We start from the raw sequence: 27,587 nt of genomic DNA on the forward strand, positions 1-27,587 counted from the left end.
TATGAGCCTAGGCGTAAAATAGACTGGGTAGTCCCTCTTCGAATAGTGGACCTTTGGTATACTATCAATGATCGGATCTAAAATCTCATAAAACCTGGTTACCGCACCATCTACATCTAGCCCACTTAATTCTATTTCCCACTCCACATCCAGCAGTCTCTCGTTTATGGAAGGGTAATCTGCCTTATAAAAATTCACCCTCGGTGACCTTTTCTCGACTAGATACTTTACCGGGCATACGTCTAGAACTACATCTAACGCCGGATGATACTCATCTTCTCGGACCAACGGATCACAGCACCTGTTTACTTTAACCTTGTTCGTATCAACGTCAGTAAGTACCAAGTCTATGGTCCTCCCCAACTTATTCCGTACGTCGTTCACCTGACTGAGATCACACATTGAGGTCACATTCAGCAGCTCGTACGAGATACGCTTGTCGAAACTACTCTGATCGTTCACCCTTGGCTCGCACTTACCGTCGACAGTGTGTCAAAACACGCTATCGCTAAGGTTATAATCTCCAAACAGGACAAAACGATCATTCACATCAGACGAGGTTACTAAATCACCTATCCTCTTGAAATGAACTTCATAATCAGGCAATTCGCTTTCACCTTCGACATACCGTACATTGAGATGAGTCTTGTAGCCATTTTCGTGAACCACAGATATCCAAACATCTTCCTTCCTCAATTCCCAATCTCGCATCCGCATCGAAGTAAGATCACTCCTGACTGCTATAAGACAACCACCCCCCTTTGACATGCCAGTTTCATCCCTATTCCGATCGACTCTGAACACTACATACCTGTTATCAAAAAACATCTATTGCGTACGTGACTCGGCCTCAGTCCGAGGACCCAAATTCAAATTTTTTTTCAACTACATTCTATTCGGCCTTTGATTACCTCCCAAATGAAACAAAAATTACGAAAAACGGATGAAATTTGCTCGAGTTATATGTAAAATACACATAGGGCCCTAGTAGTGGCCTTAGTCCAAGGACCCAAATTTAATTTTTTTTCAACAACATTCTATTCGGCCATTGATTACCTCCCAAATGAAACAAAAATTACGAAAAACGGATGAAATTTACTCGAGTTATATGTGAAATACACATAGGGCCCTAGTAGCGGCCTTAGGCCAAGGACCCAAATTTATTTTTTTTTCAACAACATTCTATTCGGCCTTCGATTACCTTCCAAATCAAACAAAAATTACGAAAAACGAATGAAATTTACTCGAGTTCTATGTAAAATACACATAGGGCCCTAGTAGCATTTCACTTCTAAGGCCCTAACTCACGGTCCACTCACCCGATTTAAAAAAAACTTTTTTTTCCTGGATTGGTATTGACAATACCTATCATTTCCATTTCCATCGTTTATTTTGCCATAAATATCACCAAAAGACCTTAAATCACTTAGGTGGCCCTAACTCACGAAGGGCCGACCCGAATATGCCCATCTTCGAACTTAGCCTCACTTTTTCGACTATCTTTCAGGGGAAAAAAAAATTTGAAATCGTATTTGATTTACTCAAGATATCGACGTGACAGACGGACAGACGGACAGACAAAATTTTTATTGCAGATTCGTCATCTATGAACATAGGCAAACACTTTGCCCTTACCGTCTGCTTCGAATTCCATCAATTACACACGGCATTGTAATCCTATAAGCCCCTTTGTACTTCGTACGGGGCTAAAAACCCTCCCAATTTTTTGATATGTTAAATGGGATGTGCTAACCTTCATTCTGCCAATAAAATGAAAAATCGGTTGGGTTGACAAAACCATATAATTGGACTTTGATGCCTCACCCTGACTCACAGCTACAACCTTCTGACCCGACGATACTTTTATTAGAATCGTCTGTCAATTCTCTACAAACTACCTTTAGATCAAAACCGACCGGGTCGTTTCATTCGGGTAAAATTTTCTGAAAAAGTCATGATTTTGAAATTTTAAAATTTTTTCGAAGTCGCCACGAGCCGGAGAGGTAGTTTAAAAAAAAAACTGCTTCTACGAAGTGATCACCTTGAAATTCCTTATCGGGAGCACCATAAACGTCCGGAAACAAAAATGGAAACAAAACATTATTTTCTCATGAAAAACAAGGATAGTCACACCGCACACATGAAATCATCACTTTCTCTTGGCCTTTGAGTGGAGCAAGTAAGGATACTTACATCGCACACATGAAAATGAGAGTACAGCATCTTCGATTATGTTAGGTAAGTCGCGAAAAAGAGAACAGATAGGCAGAGGCGCCGACTTTGAATTCGTTCATGGGGGGCTCATGGGGGGCAAAGAGCACAAAATGATAAAAAAATTGTGAAAAACCCTAGGAATTTAAAGAAGTTTTGCATTGTCATGGGGGGCAATCGCCCCCCTCGCCCCCCTATACTCGGCGCCACTGCAGATAGGGGCAGATGTCTACAGAAAGGCTCTACGGGCATTTTCATAAGAAGCTTACTCAATTTGGAATCGGTCCATTAGTGCGAATAGTCTATAAGAAGGCTATTGTCACTTGGGTGCGAATAGTCTATACGAAGGCTATTAGCACTGAAGTGTAATTAGTTTATATGACAGTTGGTAAAAGGGATCAACAGTCTGTAATGTCAAAGTTTGTAAAAGGGATCGACAGTCTGCAATGTCAAAGTTTGTAAAAGGGATCAACTGTCTGTAATATGATAGTTTTTAAAAGGGATCAACAGTCTGTAATGTCAAAGTTTGTAAAAGGGATCGACAGTCTGCAATGTCAAAGTTTGTAAAAGGGATCAACTGTCTGTAATATGACAGTTTTTAAAAGGGATCAACAGTCTGTAATGTCAAAGTTTGTAAAAGGGATCGACAGTCTGCAATGTCAAAGTTTGTAAAAGGGATCAACAGTCTGTATGTGGATGTAGTTTATGTTAATAACCTTCACCGAAGAGCCTTCGCATAGACTATTCGGACTATTCGCACCCAAGTGACAATAGCCACTTCATAATTATATTGAGACGCGATGCATATCCAATCCATATATAGCTTGACACTAGCAAGCAAAAAAAAATCGCGTACTAGCGTCAAGCAAAGGCCCGTCCAATAGAACAAACTGACAAATTAAAATGAAAAATCAGTTTTCTTTTAGAAACCTAGTAAATGTCTAACTAATATATCGATATGTTCGACAAATTTTGAAAATTTCCAACTTCCCTTAAGTAAAATAGATGTCGCTGTAATCAAACCATTCGAATTTGAATGGTTTTCACAATGGAAAACTAAAGCTTTCTATCTGGTAATTAGTATTCGATACACATACAGCAACAAGCTTTATCCCTTTGTACATTTTCAAGTCAAATATCGATTTTTCCCCTATATAGTCGTAGATTCTCCACTTGAATCAGTGAAAATTCGTCAGTCTTTTTCCGTGATTCAACCGAGAAACATGCAAATATTTTCAAAATTTTAATATTTTGTTACTCTTCGCCCTCTAATCACCTCTCACAGTTTTCACCATAATTATCTACTTGTTAAATAAATTGCAGATTATAAATAGATGATTCGCTATCTTGTGTGATTGTGGTTGAGAGGTTTGATTCTATTGTGATGCAAAGAAACGAAATGACGTGAAAAACAAAAGGGAAAACAACTTGAGGAGTCACAGGATCACTTTTGGTCCGTTCGAATAAATTTCTTTTTTGTTGATGTGTGTGTGTTTATAAAATGTTATTTGTATATGTGGCTCATCACATAATTGGCTTTATGTAACACGCAACTACTTACAGTGAAAAGTCTGATTTTTTTTTTTTGGTATTTACAAGTGCATCAGATTCATGATATAAAAGAAAATGTTAGATCCAAACAATGAAACCATATATGCCGGCAACGGAACTGATGGGTTATCTGAAAGTCTTCACGATAATGTCAATTATGCCGGAGAATTTGTCGAGGACAATAACCTGGAATCGAATTTAAGACGTCGAAAGGGAAAAATAATTTCTTGCGCTAAAGAAACTATTGAACATGGTGAGTGAACACTGCTGGATGTTCGAGTGGAAAAGAAAAAGATTTTTATCGAAATTAATTGCTTCCGTTTACCTCCATTAAAATGCCGAGCATTATACTTTCATTGATTAGATTTTATGATAGGTAATGAACGTACCGTTACGTAAGAATTAGAAGAACTCTTTACGTTGTCGATTGGGGGGGGGTCGGTTTTGCGGAACGTCGTTGTATGTCACGTTGATGTGTATAAATATAACCAAACACAATGTGAAAGGACGTTGTTTTCTTCAATTTTACTGTTCGTTCGTTCTAACTGCCATTCGTGAGACTGCTCCTCCTTATACCGATAGGTCATTAATCATTTCATTCCCCATGTTATCTGTGCCAAGTACACCACTCTGTTTATAAGTGTGGACGGTGATTGAACATAAACATGTTCTTTGCCAACAAACAGCAGTATATTGATTCATGTAGAATGGCGATCAGCTTGGAGCTGATAAAATCGCTATCTTAACCCTCTGCTGCAACATAAATAATGAACTGGGTTAACTTTAAATTGTAGTGATCCATGCAAGTCGCATGCATATGTATTCGCAATAGAGAAAGTCGACATAATCGATTACAGTTTTGTAAATTTATTTTCGTCGATAAAGAGAGCACGCTATCGTGTTTTATTCTATCCTTCGATTACGTTTTACATTTAAAGCGAAAAGCAGTTGATGTGCTAGCGAGAGGAAAAGAACATTTTTATTCACGGCTTATTGGCTCTATTATGGTTGGGTGTAGTAAGTAAGTCTTTACCCAATACCCTTTGTAATGCAAAATATTAAATCTGATGTTGGGTTGGGATGCACATAAATAATGTTCTATTTATGCGTCATCGGATTGATTGAAGTTCATTTATTGACACAACGTGAATGTACATCAAATATATCAATGGGACCAAAAAACCATCATTTACGTAGCGGGATTTCAGATGCCACAATCAGACATATTTAACCTGTCACATACGGCTATTGATCTGTTATTGATAACGTCGACCAAAATAATGACAATAGTGGAGGTCCATCTTCATACAAAAGGTCATTTTATCGTGCACTTGATGATAAAAGCGCGAAAATTTTACCATCGATAAAGATTGAAATTCTGAGCATTTTTGGATATGGTGCTCGAAATTTCCGCCCCACTTGCTCCTCTGACCTCTAGAGGTAATTTTGACGAATTTCTGTGAAGCAACTATTAAAGCTACAGAGACAATATGGGGCTCAAATGAAAGCTGAAGGTTCAAAGTTTTCCTAGGGTGTTTATGAAAATGTAAAACTAAGTTGGGAACGCCCACTAATATTCTGTTCTAAGAGCCTAACTTTGTCTCTCTGGGAGTATACGTTTGCGTTGGTTCATCAATGGTTGTACGATCACAGACATACATTTTTTGAATAAAGAATAAGGTTTGATTTCCACTTACCAAAAAAGTACTCCGTGTGATAGACAAAATTGATTTTTTTTCAATTTTGGCTTTGTTTATTTGATAGCTCGCACTCTTACGGCTCTCTCACGGAGTACTCTTTGTTGAGTGAAAAGAGTGGAAATCATACTTACTGAAACGTGGCGGTACTGATGCTTGGGCTCTTAGAACAGTCATTTATAGTGTTCTCTTTATATAAGACGAGACAAAGCTTTCAAAACTATTTAGGGCTAGTACACAGTTCGTGAAAAATTATTGAATGACATTTGTTCCACAATAGACTATGCCAAAATGACTTTTTTTCTCATTTTTTTTGCATAAAGTAGTTAGAAATTGACAATAAAGATACCCGTGTCTCGTCTTTTGACGAAAAAACTTGAAACCGGAAAGATTTTTCACTTTATAAATTCCTGAAATATGTGATTTGCGCCATTTTCCACCCAAATTCCACATAAGGTCTTAAGTTTGCCACTTTACAATTACAGTAGTATTGTTCACTCAGTTCACCCAGTTTTGACTCATTCACTGAATTTTGTTTTGATGAAATGTCAAATCGCCACAGTAAAGCTGCAATCGCAGTTCACCGTTTTGGGTCTCCGTTTAGACAATACGCATGCGCAGAGAGAAAATTCTCTCTGTGAGCATGCGCAATATCTAAACGGAGACCCAAAACGGTGAACTGCGCTTGCACCTTAAATTATTAATCTCAAACAAGTTTGTGTCGAAAATTTGTAGTATTTCGCGTAAAACTTAGTGATTCAGTTTAAATTTCGTCCAGAAAATAGTTCCGAGTGTGCTTTTTCTATTGTTTTAAACAGAATGTAGGACAAATTTTCCGAAATAATTTTAAAGACAAATTAATTTGGTCAAACATTGTGGGTGTTGTTCTCATTTTTAAAAGCAATTTGGTGTCGATTATGCAATTCAGTGTTCAATTCCTTATGTTTATGTGCCTAGAAATTCCCTGCAAAACGTTTCGTACTAATTCAGTCGGTAAAATGTGAAGAAAACATGCAAAAATATGTTGCCATTCAGATAAACAAAAATTATTGACATGTCTGTTGTGAAGTTAGTTGTAAGTGACACCGCAAAACTGAAATTATTTTGACCGTTAATTTAAAAAACGATTTTTTGGCGGAAATGCTTTTATTTGAATGTGTGCATGTTTCCGGGAAAATAAAATAGTGATAAAGTCACCACTATTGAGGACCTTTAAAATGGCACGTTAGTAAGCGGGCGTGACGCAAGTCCACTACGAGAAATGTTTTAACAAAAATTTTTTGAGTGTTGAGTTATCCAAAATACAAGGAAATGGCAGAAATGGGTATATGGGATGTTGAGTTATCAGTCAAAAAACCCTCATGGGTAGATGTGACGCAAGTCCTTTATCTTAAAATAACTGATATCGCTGAGGGTGACGCATTCTGCGCCTGTACGCAAAAGTTTTATAAAGAAAACATTGACCCAGAAATGTTAGAAAGAAAATTTTACAAAAAAAATTGCGTCACAAGTGGCAGATGTTGAGGAAACTTTTGTTAAGAAAATTTTTAGAATAGTGAAAAATACGCTATGAAATAAAGGAATTCAAACGGAAGAAAGCCGAACCATCTGCCACTTTGTGACGCATTTTTTTTTTTGTAAAATTTTCTTTCTAACATTTCTGGGTCAATGTTTTCTTTATAAAACTTTTGCGTACAGGCGCAGAATGCGTCACCCTCAGCAATATCAGTTATTTTGTAAGTAAGATAAAGGACTTGCGTCACATCTACCCATGAGGGTTTTTTGACTGATTGTAAATACAGTTTGTTCATTTCATTTTTACACAGTTTCTAAAGATTGTCGATATGTTAGAGTTTTTAATTTACCCAGTCAATTAAGTTCTTCCCAAATTGCGCAATATTTGAATTCGCGATAGAAATTTTAAATTTTGCGCCAAAAATTCATAATTTGGGAAGAACTTAATTGACTGGGTACATTTAAAACTCTGACATATCTAAAACTGTGTAAAAATGAAATGAACAAACTGTAGATGCGGCTCACTATCTTTTTATTTATTTCGCAAGCATTTTTCAGATTATGGAACAATTGCCGAAAAATGTCGAATTATGATCTTAAGGCACAAAAATGTCATTTCTCACGAACTGTGTACTCATCTTCAGTGATTAACATCGAAATTCAATTATGAGATCCTTGTACAGTATAATACACTATGTCATCTGTTATCAACAGCTCTACGACAGTACGATATACTCTTATACAGTAAATGGAAGGAATTCATTTAGCCATGACGACCAATTTTCTTTTCCTTTTACATGTTAAAGTAATTTAAATACTTTTCTCTAACGTTTCATTGGTAGAATGATAATGTGAGTGGGAGCATAAGCCGGTTGCAAACTGTAGCACAGGAAGAGAAAATTTCAAATATAAAAAAAAAACATTTTGTCCCACATTTCAAATTGCCAAACTTCCACAAACTAGAGATCAGCGGGTCGACGTTACTCCCGACCCGAATTAAATGTTTAAAACCCGATGTTCTACCGATCTTTCTATGGTAGCTACGGCCAGATAGAACTTTTGATAAGAAAAGAACAAAGTTCTGAGTGGGTAATACGATGTGATTGTCGTTTGTATTTAGGGTGTACTACTGCTTCTCAATAAGTTAACGGTTGTATTTGTCGTTTAAAAAAAATCGTTAAAAATCTATTCATTTGGAAGTCTGTTGGATTCTATAAAACGAGCCATCAGAACAGTCGGAGCGTCTGCTGCGACTGAGCCCCGTACAAACCCGTATATCTATTGCGTACGTGACCCTAGTGGGGACCTACTTTGACCGTAGACCTATTGCACCCGTAAACGTAGTTGAAGTCAAATTATTATGAAATGTGTACATCTTAGAAATTGCGCATAGCGCAATTACGAAGCCCCGTACGACGTTCCTATCAAATAAAACAAAAATTTCAAATAGGCCTAAAATTTAAATTTATTTAGTATAAATACACATAGGGCCTAGTATCGGCCTCAGTCCGAGGATCCAAATTTATTTTTTTTTCAACTACATTCTATTCGGCCTTTGATTACCTTCCAAATGACACAAAAATTACGAAAAACGGATGAAATTTGCTCGAGTTATATGTAAAATACACATAGGGCCCTAGTAACGGCCTTAGTCCAAGGACCCAAATTTAATTTTTTTTTTCAACAAGATTCTATTCGGTGTTCGATTATCTTTCAAATGAAACAAAAATTACGAAAAACTGATGAAATTTACTCGAGTTGTATGTAAAATACGCATAGGGCCCTAGTAGCGGCCTCAGTCCGAGGACCCAAATTTTTTTTTTTCAACAACATTCTATTCGGTGTTCGATTATCTTTCAAATGAAACAAAAATTACGAAAAACTGATGAAATTTACTCGAGTTGTATGTAAAATACGCATAGGGCCCTAGTAGCGGCCTCAGTCCGAGGACCCAAATTTTTTTTTTTCAACAACATTCTATTCGGTGTTCGATTATCTTTCAAATGAAACAAAAATTACGAAAAACGGATGAAATTTACTCGAGTTGTATGTAAAATACGCATAGGGCCCTAGTAGCGGCCTCAGTCCGAGGACCCAAATTTTTTTTTTTCAACAACATTCTATTCGGTGTTCGATTATCTTTCAAATGAAACAAAAATTACGAAAAACTGATGAAATTTACTCGAGTTGTATGTAAAATACGCATAGGGCCCTAGTAGCGGCCTTAGTCCGAGGACCCAAATTTAATTTTTTTTTCAACAACATTCTATTCGGTGTTCGATTATCTTTCAAATGAAACAAAAATTACGAAAAACTGATGAAATTTACTCGAGTTGTATGTAAAATACGCATAGGGCCCTAGTAGCGGCCTCAGTCCGAGGACCCAAATTTAATTTTTTCAACAACATTCTATTCGGTGTTCGATTATCTTTCAAATGAAACAAAAATTACGAAAAACTGATGAAATTTACTCGAGTTGTATGTAAAATACGCATAGGGCCCTAGTAGCGGCCTCAGTCCGAGGACCCAAATTTTTTTTTTTCAACAACATTCTATTCGGTGTTCGATTATCTTTCAAATGAAACAAAAATTACGAAAAACTGATGAAATTTACTCGAGTTGTATGTAAAATACGCATAGGGCCCTAGTAGCGGCCTCAGTCCGAGGACCCAAATTTAATTTTTTCAACAAGATTCTATTCGGTGTTCGATTATCTTTCAAATGAAACAAAAATTACGAAAAACTGATGAAATTTACTCGAGTTGTATGTAAAATACGCATAGGGCCCTAGTAGCGGCCTCAGTCCGAGGACCCAAATTTTTTTTTTTTCAACAACATTCTATTCGGTGTTCGATTATCTTTCAAATGAAACAAAAATTACGAAAAACTGATGAAATTTACTCGAGTTGTATGTAAAATACGCATAGGGCCCTAGTAGCGGCCTCAGTCCGAGGACCCAAATTTTTTTTTTTCAACAACATTCTATTCGGTGTTCGATTATCTTTCAAATGAAACAAAAATTACGAAAAACGGATGAAATTTACTCGAGTTGTATGTAAAATACGCATAGGGCCCTAGTAGCGGCCTCAGTCCGAGGACCCAAATTTTTTTTTTTCAACAACATTCTATTCGGTGTTCGATTATCTTTCAAATGAAACAAAAATTACGAAAAACTGATGAAATTTACTCGAGTTGTATGTAAAATACGCATAGGGCCCTAGTAGCGGCCTCAGTCCGAGGACCCAAATTTTTTTTTTTCAACAACATTCTATTCGGTGTTCGATTATCTTTCAAATTTAACAAAAATTACGAAAAACTGATGAAATTTACTCGAGTTGTATGTAAAATACGCATAGGGCCCTAGTAGCGGCCTTAGTCCGAGGACCCAAATTTAATTTTTTTTCAACAACATTCTATTCGGCCTTTGATTACCTTCCAAATGACACAAAAATTACGAAAAACGAATGAAATTTACTCGAGTTCAATGCAAAATACACTTAGGGACCTAGTAGTGGCCTTAGTCCAAGGACCCAAATTTAATTTTTTTTCAACAACTTTCTATTCGGCGTTCGATTACCTTCCAAATGAAACAAAAATTACGAAAAACGGATTAAATTTACTTGAGTTCTATGTAAAATATACATAGGGCCCTAGTAGCTTTTCACTTCTAAGGCCCTAACTCACGGTCCACTCACCCGATTTTAAAAACCTTTTTTTTCCTGGATTGGTATTGACAATACATATCATTTGCCGTGTCATTTACATTTCCATCGTTTATTTTGCCATAAATATCACCAAAAGACCTTAAATCACTTAGGTGGCCCTAACTCACGAAGGGCCGACCCGAATATGCCCATCTTCGAACTTAGCCTCACTATTTTGACTTTCTTTCAGGGAAAAAAAAAATTTTTGAAATCGGATTTGATTTACTCAAGATATCGACGTGACGGACAGACGGACAGACGGACAGACGGCCCAAATTTTTATTGCGGATTCGTCATCTATGAACATAGGCAAACACTTTGCCCTTACCGTCTGCTTCGAATTCCATCAATTACACACGGCATCGTAATCCTATAAGCCCCTTCGTACTTCGTACGGGGCTTAAAATGAAACACTTCGCTCATCTCAAACGCCTTGCACAGAGCCTTTAGCTGTGAATACTTCGACGGCGACCAAAACGATGGCTGTCATTTCATTTATTTACCAATCTTTTTGCAATAGCCCCTTTATCACTTAACCTGTTATATATCTATGTGCGAATGAGAATCATTTTAGTTCATTCAATTTACCGTTACCTCATGCAGCAAAGAATTTATTTCGAATCACTTTAATTCCCCTCTATGTTCACGTAACTTAAACTAACACCCTTTTCTATTTTCGGATTTTATTTGTATATATCACCTCGTTATACTCGGCTTTCATGTCTTCATGGAAATGGTTTTTTTAGGTCTTTTTTCTTCTAGAAAAAATACCCTATTATGGCCGCTTTGTCGGTCTCTCTGTCTGTCTGTTCCACAAATTTGTTAGTTTTGGTAGCTCTCAGTCGGTAGTTGCTATTTTTGGTAGTTAGTAGTTTTGGAAGTTGGTAGTTTTGGTAGCCGGATTGATATTCAAAATTGCAAAGCCACTATGAACAAATCAACACCAAGCAAATAATAATAATTGTTTGTTATCTGATAACCGATAGCTCAGAGTTAACATTGCAATTCGAAAGTTTGGTAGTTGGTAGATAACTACCAAGGCTATAATTTTTGGAGAAGAGATGTTTGCTATTCGAGAACTACACGACGCCTTACAAAATTATTACTCTGTCTGCTTGCCTAAATAGGCAAGCTTAATTTTTGGTAGTTGACTACTAAACTGGTAGTTGACGGTCATGCTGTTAGAGATGTGGAAGAGATGTTTACTGTTTGAGAGGTGCACACCGACTGATGAAATTATTTAGGCTGCTTGCCTATTTATAATTCGATAATGTGGTAGTTGACTACTAAATTGGTGAAAGTTGGTGGAGATGTTTATTGTTCAATGAAACTATTCTTCCTGCTTGCCTCCAGAAAAAATCGAGAAAAAGAAAAAAGACCTCACCAGGCCGGTCTATTCTTGTTTCCTCTTTCGTTCGATTTTCCTTGATAAATATAATCATGCAAAACTATCCAATTTTTGTTGCCATTTTCTGGTATACCAGAATACCGAAATATTATAAATAAATTAATGAATTTCGGTATGAGATAGATGGGGGCTTGGCGAGTTATATGGCAAAATGATTAATCGATCTGTTTTATTTAACGAACAGCATGTCGATTTATTTTGAATAAAAAAAGAACTAAATTGAAAAGGTCTCTCGTCATTCTGTTGTGGATTGGTGTGTGCAAACCTTTTACATTTTGATGTAGTATTGTCTAGGATGTTAAGTGGAAATGGTGTGAATTTTATTCAGACTGGAAAGTACTGTAAAAAATTTAATAAAATAAAGGAAGAAAAAGTTAGCAGACAAAAGGTGAAAACTGAAACGCTTTTGTCGTCGCAACGCAAGTGGTTCGAAAAGATTAATAAAGTAAAATTGCCCTTGTCAACGTGACTTTTTGCAATCGTTTTTCTTCTGGTCTTACGTTTATTATACTTGCACTAATGTTCATGAAATAACATTTTCGGAATGCAAAAAGTGTTAGGTTGAGCCAGTAGCCAGTGATGTAGGTATTATTCATTATACAATATTGGGTAAAAGCCCAATAGAAGAAAATTAGAAAAATTGCAACTGTCTAGCGCTTCACATTCTTTACATCTTCTTTAAGGAATTGTCATTAAACGAGTGTGAAGTTTGCGAACAGAGCGAAGCGAGCCTACCGAAATCGGACGCATTTTCCAGTGGACTTTTTTATATGTTCCTAGAAAGGTATTCGACCCTAGAAGCCAAAACCAATTTCAAAAAAATTCTTCGAAGTTTGTGTGGCTGGTGAAAGGTGATCAAAAACCGAAAACTTGTAATTTTCTCACAAAAATTTCTCCAGTTACACGAGCCGTACAGGGTCGTGTGGGGTGTCATTAGAAAGGTAATCACACGTACTATTGAGCCGAATAGGGACTTATTGGGTTTAAAATTCATTGACACTGAAATATGTGCAATTGAAGTTTTCAACCGAAGACTTACACTGTTCTTACTGAAATTTCTCGAGGTACACGAAACGTGCATGGTCGCGTGGGTTGTCATTTGACAGGTAATTTAATGTGCTTTTGGGCCAAAAAGGGTTTTATGTGGTTTGGATGCATCTACGATGAAATAGAAGTTGAAATGTTTGGGTGTACATATTTCATCATAAATGCATCCAAACTTCATAAGACCCTATTTGGCCCAAAAGCACATTACATTACCTTTCAAATGATACCCCACACGCCCATGTACAATTTGTGTGAGAAATTTCAGTAAGAACAGTGTAAGTCTTCGGTTGAAAACTTCAACTGCACATACAGTTAGAGGCAGTGAATTTTCAGCATGAATTTGCTTCAGCTGTTTTTCAGCTGATCCACATATATACAATCAAAACTGTTTATATTTGTTTATACGGTTACACGTACGCGCGTGGTAGTGGCAAAACCCTATAAAGACTTATAAACAGTTGTGATGGTTTGTGTGGATCAGCTGAAAACCAGCTGAAGGAAATTTATGCTGAAAATTCACTGCCTCTAACTGTAATTCAGTGTCGATGAATTTTAAACCCAATAAGTCCCTATTCGGCTCAATAGTACATGTGACTACCTTTCTAATGACACCCCACACGACCCTGTACGGCTCGCGTAACTGGAGAAATTTTTGTAAGAAAATTGTAAGTTTTCGGTTTTTCATCGCCTTTCACCAGCCACACAAACTTCGAAATTTTTTTTGAAAGTGGTTTTGGCTTCTAGGGTCGAATACCTTTCTAGGCACATATAAAAAAGTCCACTGGAAAATGCGTCCGACATCGGTAGGCTGTTTTTCAAAAGAATCCCTCTAGAGAAAATGTCATATCGTTTCAGCGCTCTTTAGTAAACAGGAAAACAATTTTTTGTCTTTGTTTCCTACGAGGCGAATAGAGTGCATGAAATAAAAGAACACTCACGGCTTGCGGTCCCTCTACTATTATTATTAAAAATTCAAAAACCTTTTGAAAAAAAATGAAACTGTCCTGACCCACCCAAAAAAAAGGCAATCCAACAGAGCGAAATAACACGCCAAGATATTGCCGATAAACGCTAATGAAACGAGCCATCAGAACAGTCGGAGCGTTTGCTGCGACTGAGCCCCGTACAAACCCGTATCTCTATTGCGTACGTGACCCCAGTGCGTCTGTCACCCTACTTTGACCGTAAGCCTATGCGCCGGTTAAATTAGTTAAAGTAAAATTATCATGTAATGTGTACATCTTTGAAATTGCGTATAGCACAATTACGAAGCCCCGTACGACGTTCCTTTCAAATAAAACAAAAATTTCAAATAGCCCTAAAATTTTAATTTATTGAGTATAAATACACATAGGGCCTAGTATCGGCCTCAGTCCGAGGATCCAATTTTTTTTTTCAACTACATTCTATTCGGCCTTTGATTACCTTCCAAATGAAACAAAAAATACGGAAAACGGATGAAATTTGCTCGAGTTATATGTAAAATACACATAGGGCCCTAGTAGCGGCCTTAGTCCAAGGACCCAAATTTTTTTTTTTTCAACAACACTCTATTCGGCCTTTGATTACCTTCCAAATGACACAAAAATTACGAAAAACGAATGAAATTTACTCGAGTTGTATGTAGAATACGCATAGAGCCCTAGTAGCGGCCTTAGTCCGAGGACCCAAATTTAATTTTTTTTCAACAACATTCTATTCGGCCTTTGATTACCTTACGAATGACACAAAAATTACGAAAAACGAATGAAATTTACTCGAGTTCAATGTAAAATACACATAGGGCCCTAGTAGTGGCCTTAGTCCAAGGACCCAAATTTAATTTTTTTTTGAACAACATTCTATTCGGCCTTTGATTACCTTCCAAATGAAACAAAAATTACGAAAAACGGATGAAATTTGCTCGAGTTATATGTAAAATACACATAGGGCCCTAGTAGCGGCCTTAGTCCAAGGACCCAAATTTAATTTTTTTTCAACAACATTCTATTCGGTGTTCGATTACCTTCCAAATGACACAAAAATTACGAAAAACGAATGAAATTTACTTGAGTTCTATGTAAAATACACATAGGGCCCTAGTAGCTTTTCACTTCTAAGGCCCTAACTCACGGTCCACACACCCGATTTTAAAAAACTTTTTTTTCCTGGATTGATATTGACAATACCTATCATTTGCCGTGTCATTTACATTTCGTTTATTTTGCCATAAATATCACCAAAAGACCTTAAATCACTTAGGTGGCCCTAACTCACGAAGGGCTGACCCGAATATGCCCATCTTCGAACTTAGCCTCACTATTTTGACTATCTTTCAGGGAAAAAAAATAATTTTGAAATCGGATTTGATTTACTCAAGATATCGACGTGACAGACAGACGGACAGACGGCCCAAATTTTTATTGCGGATTCGTCATCTATGAACATAGGCAAACCGAGGGGTAACCGACTCGGGAAATTGACTACACACCCTCAAAGGAATTGCCGGAGTATCCGGTAAATAATTGGAATTGATGGAATTGACCGGAATTGATCGGAATTGACCGGAATTGATCGGAATTGATAGGAATTGACTGGAAATATGTGGAATTCACGCCGTAAGTGTGCCTCAAATTTGAATTTTAAGTGAACGATTCGATGAAAAAGTGAACCGAAAAATACATTTCAACGCTTCATTGTATGAAAATGACGCTTCGTTAGAAAGACCTCCGCACTTTCCATTTTGAACGCACTTACGGCGTGAATTGTAAGGAATTGAAAGTAAATGAGAGTAAATGCTGATAAGTGTGATTATCGGAAAGAAGGACCAGCGAATGCAAAACCACACTATTTGCTTTTTGTTTTAATTTTAAAAGCTCCCGCGCAATAAATAACAGTGTACAGTGTTGATCAGTTCCATTTTAGAACAGGTCCAACGTTCTTTTATGTTCAAAATATGCACACTGAAGGATTCTTCTTCAGAGGATTCTTGTGAGTCAGATGCGGAAGAGTTTGAGCCGCAACTAACAAGTGAATATTCGTCGGGGGAATGTTAGGCTGGGGCATTGCCGATGCGAAATGCTCCAGTTTCAAACCAAATTTACAAAAAAATGCATCACCGACAATATCATCTATTCCATCAACTTTTCAAAAGCCTAAAATCTTACGATGTCGATCACTTGAGCGAAACAAAAAATTGAGTGCTTTGGCTTTTGCTGACGTGTGCTGAACAAATCCATTTCCTGTCGAGGTATGAACAACGTTTTGTGCATCGGACAACTGAAATAGACAAAACACAGCAATTTACTTGAAAACATACACATTTCACATTCACCATATTAAATTTAATAAATGTATAGTCATGGAAAAGATCATGTAATTTCTTTCCCGCACCATAAATCGTAAAGAAATGAAGTTTTTTTCATGCCTTGGGCATAAATTACGGAATTTTTCTCGTAACTTAGGCCCTCAGCATGAAAAGTTGTATACGCATCTGTTGTGGACGGTTTATTTTAGGCACTCACTTCCGTGAAATTGCCTAAAATATACCGTCCACAACATATACGTAAATAACTATTCCTGCATGATATATAGTTCGGGAAAAACTGACATTTCTTAATGAAAAATCATGGCAAAATATGTCGTATTTCAGTTGTCGGATGTACAAAAGTTTTTCGTCATTTCCTAGCTTGGTACGAAAAGTACTATTCATCTAAAATAAACAATGATCTGCGATGTGAAATCATTTTAAACAAAACTGCAGTCAATTGGACGGTTTAATCTAAATTGAAATTGAAAAATCTCTTCTAAAAGTATGAGTAAAAATTAAAGATTCTAACAAAATGAGTCACAAATGTAGGACAACATAGTTGTTCCAAATTTTATCTTGATATAATCTGACGATTCTTTTTCCAAAATGCATAAGGGTTTAACTTTGACTTTAAATTTATATCTATTTGAAAGTATCGAGCAATTATTTCGAACATTCGTGGAATTGAAGGAATTGATTGAAATTATAGGAATTGAAGGGCGAATCCGGCAAGTAGTGGTGTTAATCCGTTAATTAAAGAAATAAAAGGAATTAAGAGCAATTAAAAGGAATTGACAGGAAGTACCTTTAGAAATTGAAAGGGTATTGAAAGGAAATTGAAAGAGAATTGAAAGGGAATTGAAAGGGAATTGAAATGGAATTGAAAGAAATTGAAAGGAATTGAACGGAATTGAACGGAATTGAACGGAATTGAAAGGAAATAGAGCGAATCCGGCAATTAGACGAGTTGGTCCGGTAATTGAGGTAATTAAGCGGAATTGAAAGGAATTAGAAATTGATTTGCCACCATTTTGGCCAGTCGGTTACCCCTCGAGGCAAACACTTTGCCCTTACCGTCTGCTTCGAATTCCATCAATTACACACGGCATCGTAATCCTATAAGCCCCTTCGTACTTCGTACGGGGCTAAAAAGGTCACACAATTAATTTGCTCTCCTCGTTTCCCTCAAGGCTGTATACTTTGGGGAGGTCACGCAGATCGCCATTTTATTAGATACGCGGGAACACACCTTTTCTATACAAACAAATTCACCAAAATTGAATTTGTATGGCGTGGTGAATTTTTTGTATGAAACGTGGTGTGTAACCCGCGTATCTGGATCTGCGTGACCTCCCCAAAGTATACAGCCTTGGTTTCCCTCCCATCTCTTCATATTATAACATTTTCTAAAATATTTAAATAATATTTTCCAGCTTCCAGACAATTACGGCGCAGAGTACCATATGCGGGTCACTTAATGACTCCCAAACGGCTGTGGCTGAATAAAATACCTACATTATGTGATGTTGTTATAGAATTTCCTGGTAAATAAATTGCCATTTCGTCAACTGAACAAATTTAACTGAAAAGATAACGAAATTTTAGAGCATGCACCAGACGAAGCGTTAAGATGGTTGCTGTCCAGAATCAGATCTCAACCACCGGCTGGATTGGGTCTGCAGGCTAATGTCAAAGCTCATGAAAGTTCGAAACGAACCGCCTTTTATATTAGTTCACCGTGTAACGTGTACGTATTTCGGTTCACTGGTGTGTATGAGAAACGGAGGTGATAATCTAATTGTTTGAAATCAGACTATACAAAGCAGCAGAAGAAGCTCGGCTTCCCAAGAGATTGCGAGCGGATTTGGGTGGAGCTTTAAAAGAGTTCACAACACGAGAGAGTCATTGTTTTGCTCAAGCGAAGGACGACGGATCCGGAGCATTGTTTACTTCACAAGAACGACAGTGGTTGGTGCTACAGGTGCTTCAAGGCCTGAGAGCTGGTCCATCCGATCTGGAAGCGTTGCAGGGAAAAGCTAGCGTTGAAGAAGGACAAAGTATAGGTATAATCCTTGGACATTTGATTGTGCTTGACACAGACACACCGAATTTTCTAAACACCCCTATCAATTGTGCCATTAGTGTCTGCATTCCAAGCGTGTGGATTAATATGCCAAATATTCCCATTGCATGAAACATCTGCATTGACACGATTACAGATAAATTGGGTCCGAAAATTGTTCGCTGCACAGCCCTTAGATGATATTGCCGAATATTTTGGGGTTAAGGTGGCACTGTATTTTGCCTGGTTAGGTCATTACACTTGCGCATTAGGTGTTCCGGCTATATTTGGAATAATAATGTGGGCTGGATTATATGGACGAGGTGAGAATTTTTGTGTTTTTGTTTGTGTCCTCTGTTGAGAGCAATGATTCTTGGCACCATAAAATTGGCAAAAATCATGCCAAACGTATCCCAAACGGCGACATCTGCTCGAAAATATTTTGAAGCAATTTCTAATATATTCAGTCCGACAGAGATCGTCGTTGTGCTACTCTCAGGAAGTACTACACTGCTTTGTGAATCGATAACATTGGTTGCGCCTGAGCTTAAAGGATCATTGCTCTTTAGTAGACGTTGTCGGTTTTGTAATACGAAGCTATTTTATCGGACTCGATCGGTTTCTTCGTTGATTTGACTAAGGCTGTTAAAAAAATGAAACACTTCAATCATCGATCAGTGCCTGTGTTGTGCATGGAACTGTCTGACCTCAGGCATAAATTTCACCTTGTCATCAGCGAGTCTGATTGATTCATTTTCGACAAAGTCAACTGCTCATTTTAGCAAGATAATGTTATGTTCAAAACCAACTTAATTTTTGACTATCCGTCGCATGTACTTGGAAGCATGGAGAAGATATTCCGTCGAATTGGCCTTTCGATGGGGCACTCTGTCCACACCACCGGAATTGTTGGAGCCACCGAGACCGCTGTATAAGGTTATTATGATTGAACAGCTTTGAAACAAAAACTAACGAATTTCATTCAGGGAACATTGATTGAAAATCCAGTAACTGGACGATTAGAACCGAAGGAATCTCCGTCATGGCAAAGACGTGCTTTTCGGTATTTGGTTAGCTTTCCCGTCATCGGAATGTGTTTAGCAATGGTTTTTTGTGTTATGTTTCTAATGTTAAGACTGCAGGTACATATACCGTAGATACGAAATCACATTTTTGCGATATGAAATACAATTTACTGTTATACAATTAGCTTAGCTGGCTTTACTTGAAATCAAAATTTTAAAAAAAATAGAGACGAAACGAAACATTAAAAATATTGAAATTGAATCAACGATGTAGTCCAGGTCCTTGTGTCCAAAAAACGATGCTCCATGCGCCTTAAGTTCTTTAAGTTTTTTCTGTATTCCATGTTGTTTGCCGTGAAAAGTTGTGGAACAATTTTTTTTTACAGAAAATGAAAAAAAATCTAGGCGGAAAAGCCACAAAAATCTGTTCTGGAAAGCTTATTACCGATATTACATGGAAGACCTTCTTTGGTGGAGTCGATCCAAAAAATGTTCCGGAAAATTCATCAACTTTGAAGCCATTTTCCCAGGCCATTTCCAATTCGTTTTTCATAAATTAGGTGTTGACCTGTTACATACGGCAAGCATATGACCGGTATTATTATCGGGTCAATTACTTCCATCGATTAAAGTATTTTTAATCTGTTGATTCAAATCTTGTACTTCAATTTTTTCAACATGCATTTTACCATATAAAGGACGATATTACCCTGAGTTTGTCACTATTTTTGTCGACGTTATCAATAACAGATGAATAGCCGTATGTGACAGGTCTTCCGAACACTTTTTGTGTAGACCCTAAAACCAAGACCATTCCAACTCCTCTAAAAAGGAAGCTCTTCCATGAAATATCGTTAATGAGAGCAAAAGATATTTTTCGAAACGATATTGTCGTTTCGGAGATATTTGACTTTACAGTTGTAGTTGTTAATATAAATGGCTTTTCCGGCTAAAAAAAACAATTTTCCATTTCCGGAAAACACTTTTACATGGCAAACACAATTTTTGAACAAAACAAAAAATCTTAAAGCACTTAAGGCTCCCGGAACTACACAAGTACCTGTACTAATACGCATATTAGGTACTAATTATTTACACTCAATTCAATCAACCATTTTCACACAATTTTCACAGGATTGGCTAGATCACCATATTCCAGACTGGGGCGTTTGGAAGTGCATGTGCATGGCTAATCAGGTTTAGTTTTGATTTTCATTTCTTTTCGTTTTTGATTTTCACAATACAATTTTTGATTAAGTTTAACAAATGAGCTGGCTTCGTAGAATTTTTTTCATTTTCCATTACAACTAGCACCAACAACATCTCACAAAGCCATAGCATTTTAGAACTTAATGGTTTTCAAATTTAGAATTATTGAAATATAAAATTAATTTGACGAGAAAAATGGCAAATTTATTTAACAAAATTTCGAAATTTAATGCGATAGGACTGGACGGATTCTAAGCTGCCTGAACAGGGAATACTAAGTTGTTTTAGTGTTGTGCCCAAAGTACTTCTGGCTGGAGCAATTACTTTAATGGATGAGGGTTATTTCAAATTGGCTGTGTGGTTGAATGACAAAGGTAATTCCACTGACAAATCAAATTAAAGGGGGAAGCCACTAGTGGGATTTGTGGAACGTAAATGTGGGATCTTTGGGAATTCATTGTGTAACTGGACTTTGAGGAACAAATTTTGTTATAATGGTCTAGTGGTTTCCTTGCCTACAGCAAATAAATCTTGGAACTAAAATTTCCCTTCGCATCCACAGAAAATTACCGACTGCAATCGAAGTACGAGAACCATTTGATCGCAAAAGTTACAATATTTCAATTCGTCAATTCATTTCTTTCGTTATTTTACATCGCCTTCTATTTGAGAGATCAAGATAAACTGAAGGAGCAACTTGCTGGTCTATTGATATCACGGCAAATTATTGGCAACCTGAGAGAGTCTGCCTTTCCATACTTTATGGAACAATTGAAATTGGCAAAATTGAGTTTTAATCTATGGGGTGCATTGAGTCCCACCCAAGAAGTTGCCAAATCGATTCCGGGCGATGCGCAGACGACACAGGTATTACAGTTGGAAAAATTGAAAGAAAAATTGTTTCGAAGAATTTTGATTTCTCCTCAGAAAATTCCGGACGAAAAGAAAGAATCGCCTGGAACGCCGAAAAGAAGCATTGGACAAGCGGAAATCGAAAGCTCTCTGTACAAATACGATGGAACGTTTTCCGATCACCTCGAGATGTTGGTTCAAATGGGTTACGTGGTTTTATTTTCGGCTGCATTCCCTTTGGCTGGCTTATGTGCTTTAGCTAATAATTTGTTAGAAATTCGATCCGATGCATTTAAATTGGCGCACGTTCATCAGGTAATTGAAACGAAACGTATTGAGTAACAACAATCTAATTTTTTGAGTTTGTTTCCTCGCAAAGCGCCCATTCGGTCAACGAGTCGCTAATATCGGAACATGGCAGAATGCATTAGGTCTACTAGGACTCGCTGCAGTCATTGTTAATTGTGCACTAATTGGATTGTCTGGGCAAGTGACAAGACTATGGCCAGGTCTAACAACGACCCAAACGATAATTCTAATTGTCACGCTTGAGCACATAATGCTGGGCCTGAGATCTGCTCTGAAATACGTAAATTATTTTCTTTTGACTACCATGTCCCCATCGATTTTTAACACAATTACCAATAATGAAGGTTCTACCCGAATTACCATCGTGGCTGGCTGCAGAAATATGCCGAGCTGAACATATTCGCCGCGAAATGCAATGCCGAGGCACAACACCGCGACAGACACCACCGTCACCAACATCAACGGCATCAACGTCCCAGCCGGATGTACATTCTCCGAACAATATTATCGATACGAATGACCATTCGCTGGAGAGTCAGGTTGCCGACGATATTATATTCCATCACATTGCACCGATTAGTCCAAAGTTTAAGAAATTCAGTGATTTGGGAAGGAATTTACAGGATAGCGTAGATGCGGATGTAAGTTACAGAGATTCCGACACTGACGAATGCATCGTTCCTAATCGACATTTCTATGCTCTAGGATTCTCCCCCTCCAATCAACATTGGAACGTCCATGAATAATTTGCCATTGGAAATTCCACCATATTCCAGGTAATTGAAATCAACGGTGAAATGCCGACGTTCTTTTAATTGATTTTTCAGTCAATTTGTTTTACTATTACCCGATGTAGCTATAGTTCATATACAATAATTTACGTTCGCAGCGTCGTAAATTCAATTCGAAATCATTTTACCGTCAATATTCAAAGACAACTAAATTATAGGTCGTGTCATTGAAATATAATGAGTTTTGTGGCTGGATTCGATTTTTTTTGTTGTTTTTTCATCAACTTTCTTTACTTGCCTTAATAAGAAAATTGTTAACGAAATTTCAGCCAAACATTTTTGCGTTTGATTTTATTTCAAAAAAGAAAAATTTTTAAAATATTTTTTAGCGCATGCCATAATTGCAAGCCGAACGTGAAATCTCAATTTGAAATTCCTCCGTTTCGTGGAAGTTGCGTTAAAAATATGCACGCTTGTTCAGCGGGGTAACGTTCAATTAATCCATTTTGATTGCTGTAAATTTGTTTAAATATAAATTTGTCGTTGATGTTAATTGTTGTCTCGTTAAGTTTGCCTGTTGTTGATGTGAGTGTATTTTGCTTTCAGTATTTTGTCGTATTAATTTTAAATCATACAGCTGTAGAAACGGTTAAATAAACCAATTTAACAATTTTTTGTTCAAGTGTGTATTTAGTGTCGACTTTACACACAGACAGTAGAAAACTTTACTTAGAATGTTTATTGTGCACCGGTTAAAAAACAGTTGAAATTCTTAATGAAAGCAGAAAGGGGACATTACGCGACATTACACAGTGTGGTTGGATGGGATTTTGCGAAGTCAGGTCTCTGGAACTAATTTTGATTGTAATCGGTAGTGATTGTAATTCTAATAGTAATGTTATAGCAAATTGGTCCCTTGTGAGTAAGAGAGAGAGAGAGAGATACTCGTCCAAGTTTAGGAACGACGATTTTCGTAATTATAATTTTCGGTATTTTTATCCCAAAAAACAAATAAACAAGTGCTTGGATGAGTATGGGAAGCGGCGATGAAGCGGTTTGAACAAAATTTCATTCTGCTTACGATTCACTAAACGTTTACATACGAAAATGTATGACTTTTTTGTTGGTATTTTTATCGTTGCGCTTTAGTAACGGACTATTGCAGTACTAGGAAAGTCTTCCTGCAATATCGTGGATGGTACATTCGGTAATTAGTTATACTGTTCGAGTGATCACAACACAACGGTTCACACGTTCACAGATGATAACGTCTATGTACAATGCACTTCAATCAAAGGTGATGATAGGCGACAGCTGCCAGATAGAGTACTATTTTGTATGAAATGCTTTTTTACAGTGTCTTACAGTTGTGTGACACCCTGTCCACTCATGTTGAAGTATGTCGCTATATGTGGTCGAACAGACCGTTTTCAAAAATTTCTTTTTGTGATTAGTAGCAGACATATCATCAGTATGACTAATTTTACCAGACTACCTTCCAAAAACACCACTTTCAAACTAGGACGAGTCTCCAATGGAGACTCTCCATCAGGTTCCCTTACATCCATCGGACCATTTTCTAGACCACTACTATTAGAGTTAACACCTCTACCGATTACAATCCCAATACTTTCTTCAGCACTCACTCCGTGGCCTAGGTGCTCAAACTCCTAGTGAACCGGATGATGCGGTTGAAATTCTAAAATTTTTGCAGAACTTTGTTTAAGGCTCCAATCTGATTAATAATATCCAAAAAATCAAAAATTAATTCCAATTTTATTAAAACTCCACTCAACCGCACTGTGATTAGTGACAAATATGGAAAATAATTTAATTTGTACTGATTCCGATGTACATTAAAGGCAGGGTAAATTAAAATGATCGATTATGAAGATTTTTGAATGCTGTGCATTGGTATTGTTTACAGATAATAATTCTTACAAATGTAATAAAAACAATTCAAATGGTTGATATGAAAGACTATACTCGCTTTCAAATCACGATATAATTCACCTGGAAGTACACGAGCTGCAACTTCGCACACGGTTGAATTTCTTTACTTTCGTCCTTTTGCAGGGCCTATTTTAAGTAATTTTATTTACCAAAAATGACCAAAATTACTAAAATTTTCCAAAAATTACTAAAAAATTACCAAAAAATGTCTAGTAATTTTTGGTAATTTTTAGTAAATTCTAGTAATTTTGGTAATTTTTGGTAAATAAAATTACTTAAAATAGGCCCTGTCCTTTTGTGATCCAAATAACCATTACATCCTCATTTTACGACTTTGTGCTGTCAATTTTCTTTCACCTACCTAATAACAGCCGACAGACTGAAACGCTCACTCTGGGACGTCCTAAATGGATGTATACGCTTTTCGTAACCGAATAGCACCAAGAATCATTTATTTCCCTTTTCACTTTCCTTTTCGTTAGAATTGCCTAATGTCCTCTTTTTATATTCCACCCTCTGTAACAACAAAACTAAACTCAGTCAAATGCCGTTATCAATTAGTAGCACATGGTTGCATCCTCATTCTTCATCGAAAAGTCTTTCCCTAAAACTGTTCATTTAGTCTCCACATGTAACAGCAAACTAGGTCAACGTTGTAATGAAATGAAATTAAAAATACTGAAATTGGTTGAGGTGGTATAGACTTTAAGTAGAGTGTTTTCGTAAACAACTTTTAATGATTTTCTTCGCGTGAAACTTTTTGCTAAATCAATTTCGTAATGGAATCAATAATTATGTCTGTGACATTGGGTAACATGGCTCGTTAACAACACTAGAGTGAAGAAAGCTTAGCTAAACATAGTTATATGCTTTAACGGCCAGATACCCAACGTGTTACGGTCTTTTTTTTGCAACGAGGTTCACCATCATTTAAATTGTCTCTTCGATACAATAGTCATTTACGTAACAAGGACGATAAAAAAAAGTTGAAAGGTCGAGTTTTCTTGTGAGTTTTGTTGATCTGAGGCGAAGCCGAGGTTAATGAACATATAAAAGTGAGACGTTTCACTTTTATGCCGATTATGTAATGGATTTTAAATGCTGAAGGCGTTAAAAGAAGTGCAACTGACTTGCAAAAAATTTTCCTATCAAAAAATAACAAAAATATGAGTGTGAAGGAGGCTGCCTAAGCACCCGTGTAGTAATGTTTTTGAATTGGGCACATTTCCTGAATGTTTTTAGCTGTCATGTAACTCTTAAAGCTCTCAATAATTACTTACTATCATTATGGTAACAGAAGTGTTCCAATAAATTCTTCTCTACAACTATCTTTCCCGTCATTTGTAGTCACGTCACTGTAGCAAGTAATTTCCGTTCGAAACAAAATCAAATCAAAATGTTCTTCTTCCGATGTAGCGGCTCCTCTAGTTCGTCCTTGCGTGTCAGCTCGCCCCCAATGCTCATACCGGAGATTCCACCGTTTAAAAAGGCCCAACAAAAACCAATAGTTAATCCGTCGCCACCGAAAATACCTGAAATACCGGCATTTAAACAGCGAAAATCCAAAGATTGGGAACCCAATCAAATGGCTGCTTCAGATGAAAATCAACTACAGCTTCCGGCAGCGACGGCGAATCCTGAATGGGTCAGACGACTAAAGGGCGCAGATTCATCTGTGATGCATCGTAGTGTTGATTGCATAGCTAACAAAGTGAGTGTGATATGCTCAACGTTTCGACAATTGTGATTTTGGGATTATCTGTGTTTAAACAGCAGGAACTGACTATCCCAACACCCGATCCCGAATTGTTAAAGGGAGCACCGTCATGGACAAATGTTGCTTATAATAAGGATCCAGTACAGAGCCCGAGCGGAGCACCGACATTGAAAATTAGTGGTGAAGAGGACGACAAAGGTAACTATTTGATCATCAATGCACGAAATGACTTCTTCATTATACCGCCTTTGCTAAAATGAAATCCCCTAAGAAAGTTTGAGGCTAAATTGTAACTGATTCATTCAAAAACGATGTGACTGACACACGAATTTAATTTTCCAGCTGCTGAACTGGCAGCCAAAAAATCTCGAGTCAAACAAAGCCTTATAAAGAGAGCCCGATCCGTAGCAATATTTTCCTTAAAACTAAAAGAAAGAAGAGCACGAGAAGCCGAAAAGCAATCGCTGGCCGCTTTGGAACAAGCGAAGGTAAATTTATTTGTTGAAATATTTGTGAAATCGAGACAGAGAAGTAAAGTGTTAACTCATCATCCATTAGGCGAATGCACCGACTCAAACTGGCGGTGAACTGGACATGATTGGCATAGAACAATTAATTCAAATTGACGATGTAATTCATCCGTCGACGGGCTCAGGTACTTTGTAAACTTAAGATGTACGGTGAGATGCGGCCGTACAATTTTAAAAGTCGGAAAATATCAAAACATTTTAAAATGAAAAATGAGAAAATGAAACTGAGGAAATATTAACTTCATCGGAATGGATGGTTAATGTGCGACATCAAAAAAAAAAAAAAACGACACAAAATCTCTAATCAAAAGACATTCTCACATTTATAAATGTGCTTCAGTTTTTCATCCCAATTAAATTAAGCGCTAAAAATATCATAAACATTAAACAAAATGCCATAACTATACTAATTAAACGACGTAAATTAATCATTCCACACAATTTGTTGTTCATTTTTTGTTCGTTTCGTTAATCACCAATTTTACAGGAAACTCACAGTAAAATAATTGGACTCTTTCGGAGCGTTCCAAACCGACAGACCAAGTACATGTCAGCCTCTCAAATTTCACGGTTTATAGCCTAAGTCGTTACACAACATTTTCTCGGTATAGGGCCATATCGGTCAACTCGGTCAACTTTTCCATCTCAACTGGTGTAACGAGACTTCGAACGTAACGCTGCGAGCTTTGGTTTCGTGACCTTATGAAGGACTGGCTACATACGTATATACGACAGATTCTCAGTCTATTCATATTTTTTTTATGCTCAACGCCATCT

General features: G+C 37.1%; 1 protein-coding gene and 1 long non-coding RNA gene across 7 annotated transcripts; one reads left to right on the forward strand and one right to left on the reverse strand.

The window, feature by feature from the left end:
- Positions 1-103: 103 nt before the first annotated feature.
- Positions 104-5,188, reverse strand: LOC119072739. Its single transcript, XR_005086916.1, has 3 exons — positions 5,048-5,188; positions 2,154-2,158; positions 104-116 (listed from the first exon to the last, which is right to left on the reverse strand). It is a non-coding gene; the product is annotated as an uncharacterized LOC119072739 (long non-coding RNA).
- Positions 3,426-27,081, forward strand: LOC119072737 (anoctamin-8). Of its 6 annotated transcripts, XM_037178016.1 has the most exons (19): positions 3,426-4,015; positions 17,856-17,966; positions 18,028-18,169; positions 18,235-18,485; positions 18,565-18,807; positions 19,329-19,420; positions 19,471-19,626; positions 20,644-20,706; positions 20,957-21,092; positions 21,281-21,585; positions 21,646-21,885; positions 21,950-22,159; positions 22,224-22,520; positions 22,585-22,655; positions 23,000-23,095; positions 25,980-26,274; positions 26,337-26,478; positions 26,623-26,768; positions 26,839-27,081. In XM_037178016.1, the coding sequence occupies exons 1-19, from the start codon at positions 3,838-3,840 to the stop codon at positions 26,944-26,946; spliced, it is 3,282 nt and encodes a 1,093-aa protein (XP_037033911.1). In that variant the 5' UTR covers positions 3,426-3,837; the 3' UTR covers positions 26,947-27,081. The 6 variants fall into 6 exon arrangements, with proteins under 6 accessions (XP_037033911.1, XP_037033908.1, XP_037033910.1 ...); XM_037178013.1 differs by having other exon boundaries at positions 21,281-21,885; XM_037178015.1 differs by having other exon boundaries at positions 21,281-21,885; positions 26,340-26,478.
- The last annotated feature ends 506 nt before the right edge of the window (positions 27,082-27,587 follow it).

This window comes from Bradysia coprophila (genome assembly GCF_014529535.1).
Source record: "Bradysia coprophila strain Holo2 chromosome IV unlocalized genomic scaffold, BU_Bcop_v1 contig_84, whole genome shotgun sequence".
In the NCBI taxonomy this organism is placed as follows: domain Eukaryota; kingdom Metazoa; phylum Arthropoda; class Insecta; order Diptera; family Sciaridae; genus Bradysia; species Bradysia coprophila.

Excerpts from the sequence above, each read along its gene's own strand:
- LOC119072737 (XM_037178013.1), top strand. The coding sequence starts at position 3,838 with ATGTTAGATCCAAACAATGAAACCATATATGCCGGCAACGGAACTGAT. Across the intron at positions 19,421-19,470 it reads CACCGAGACCGCTGTATAAG|GGAACATTGATTGAAAATCC; the intron begins GTTATTATGATT and ends AATTTCATTCAG. Across the intron at positions 22,656-22,999 it reads GAAATTCCACCATATTCCAG|CGCATGCCATAATTGCAAGC; the intron begins GTAATTGAAATC and ends AATATTTTTTAG.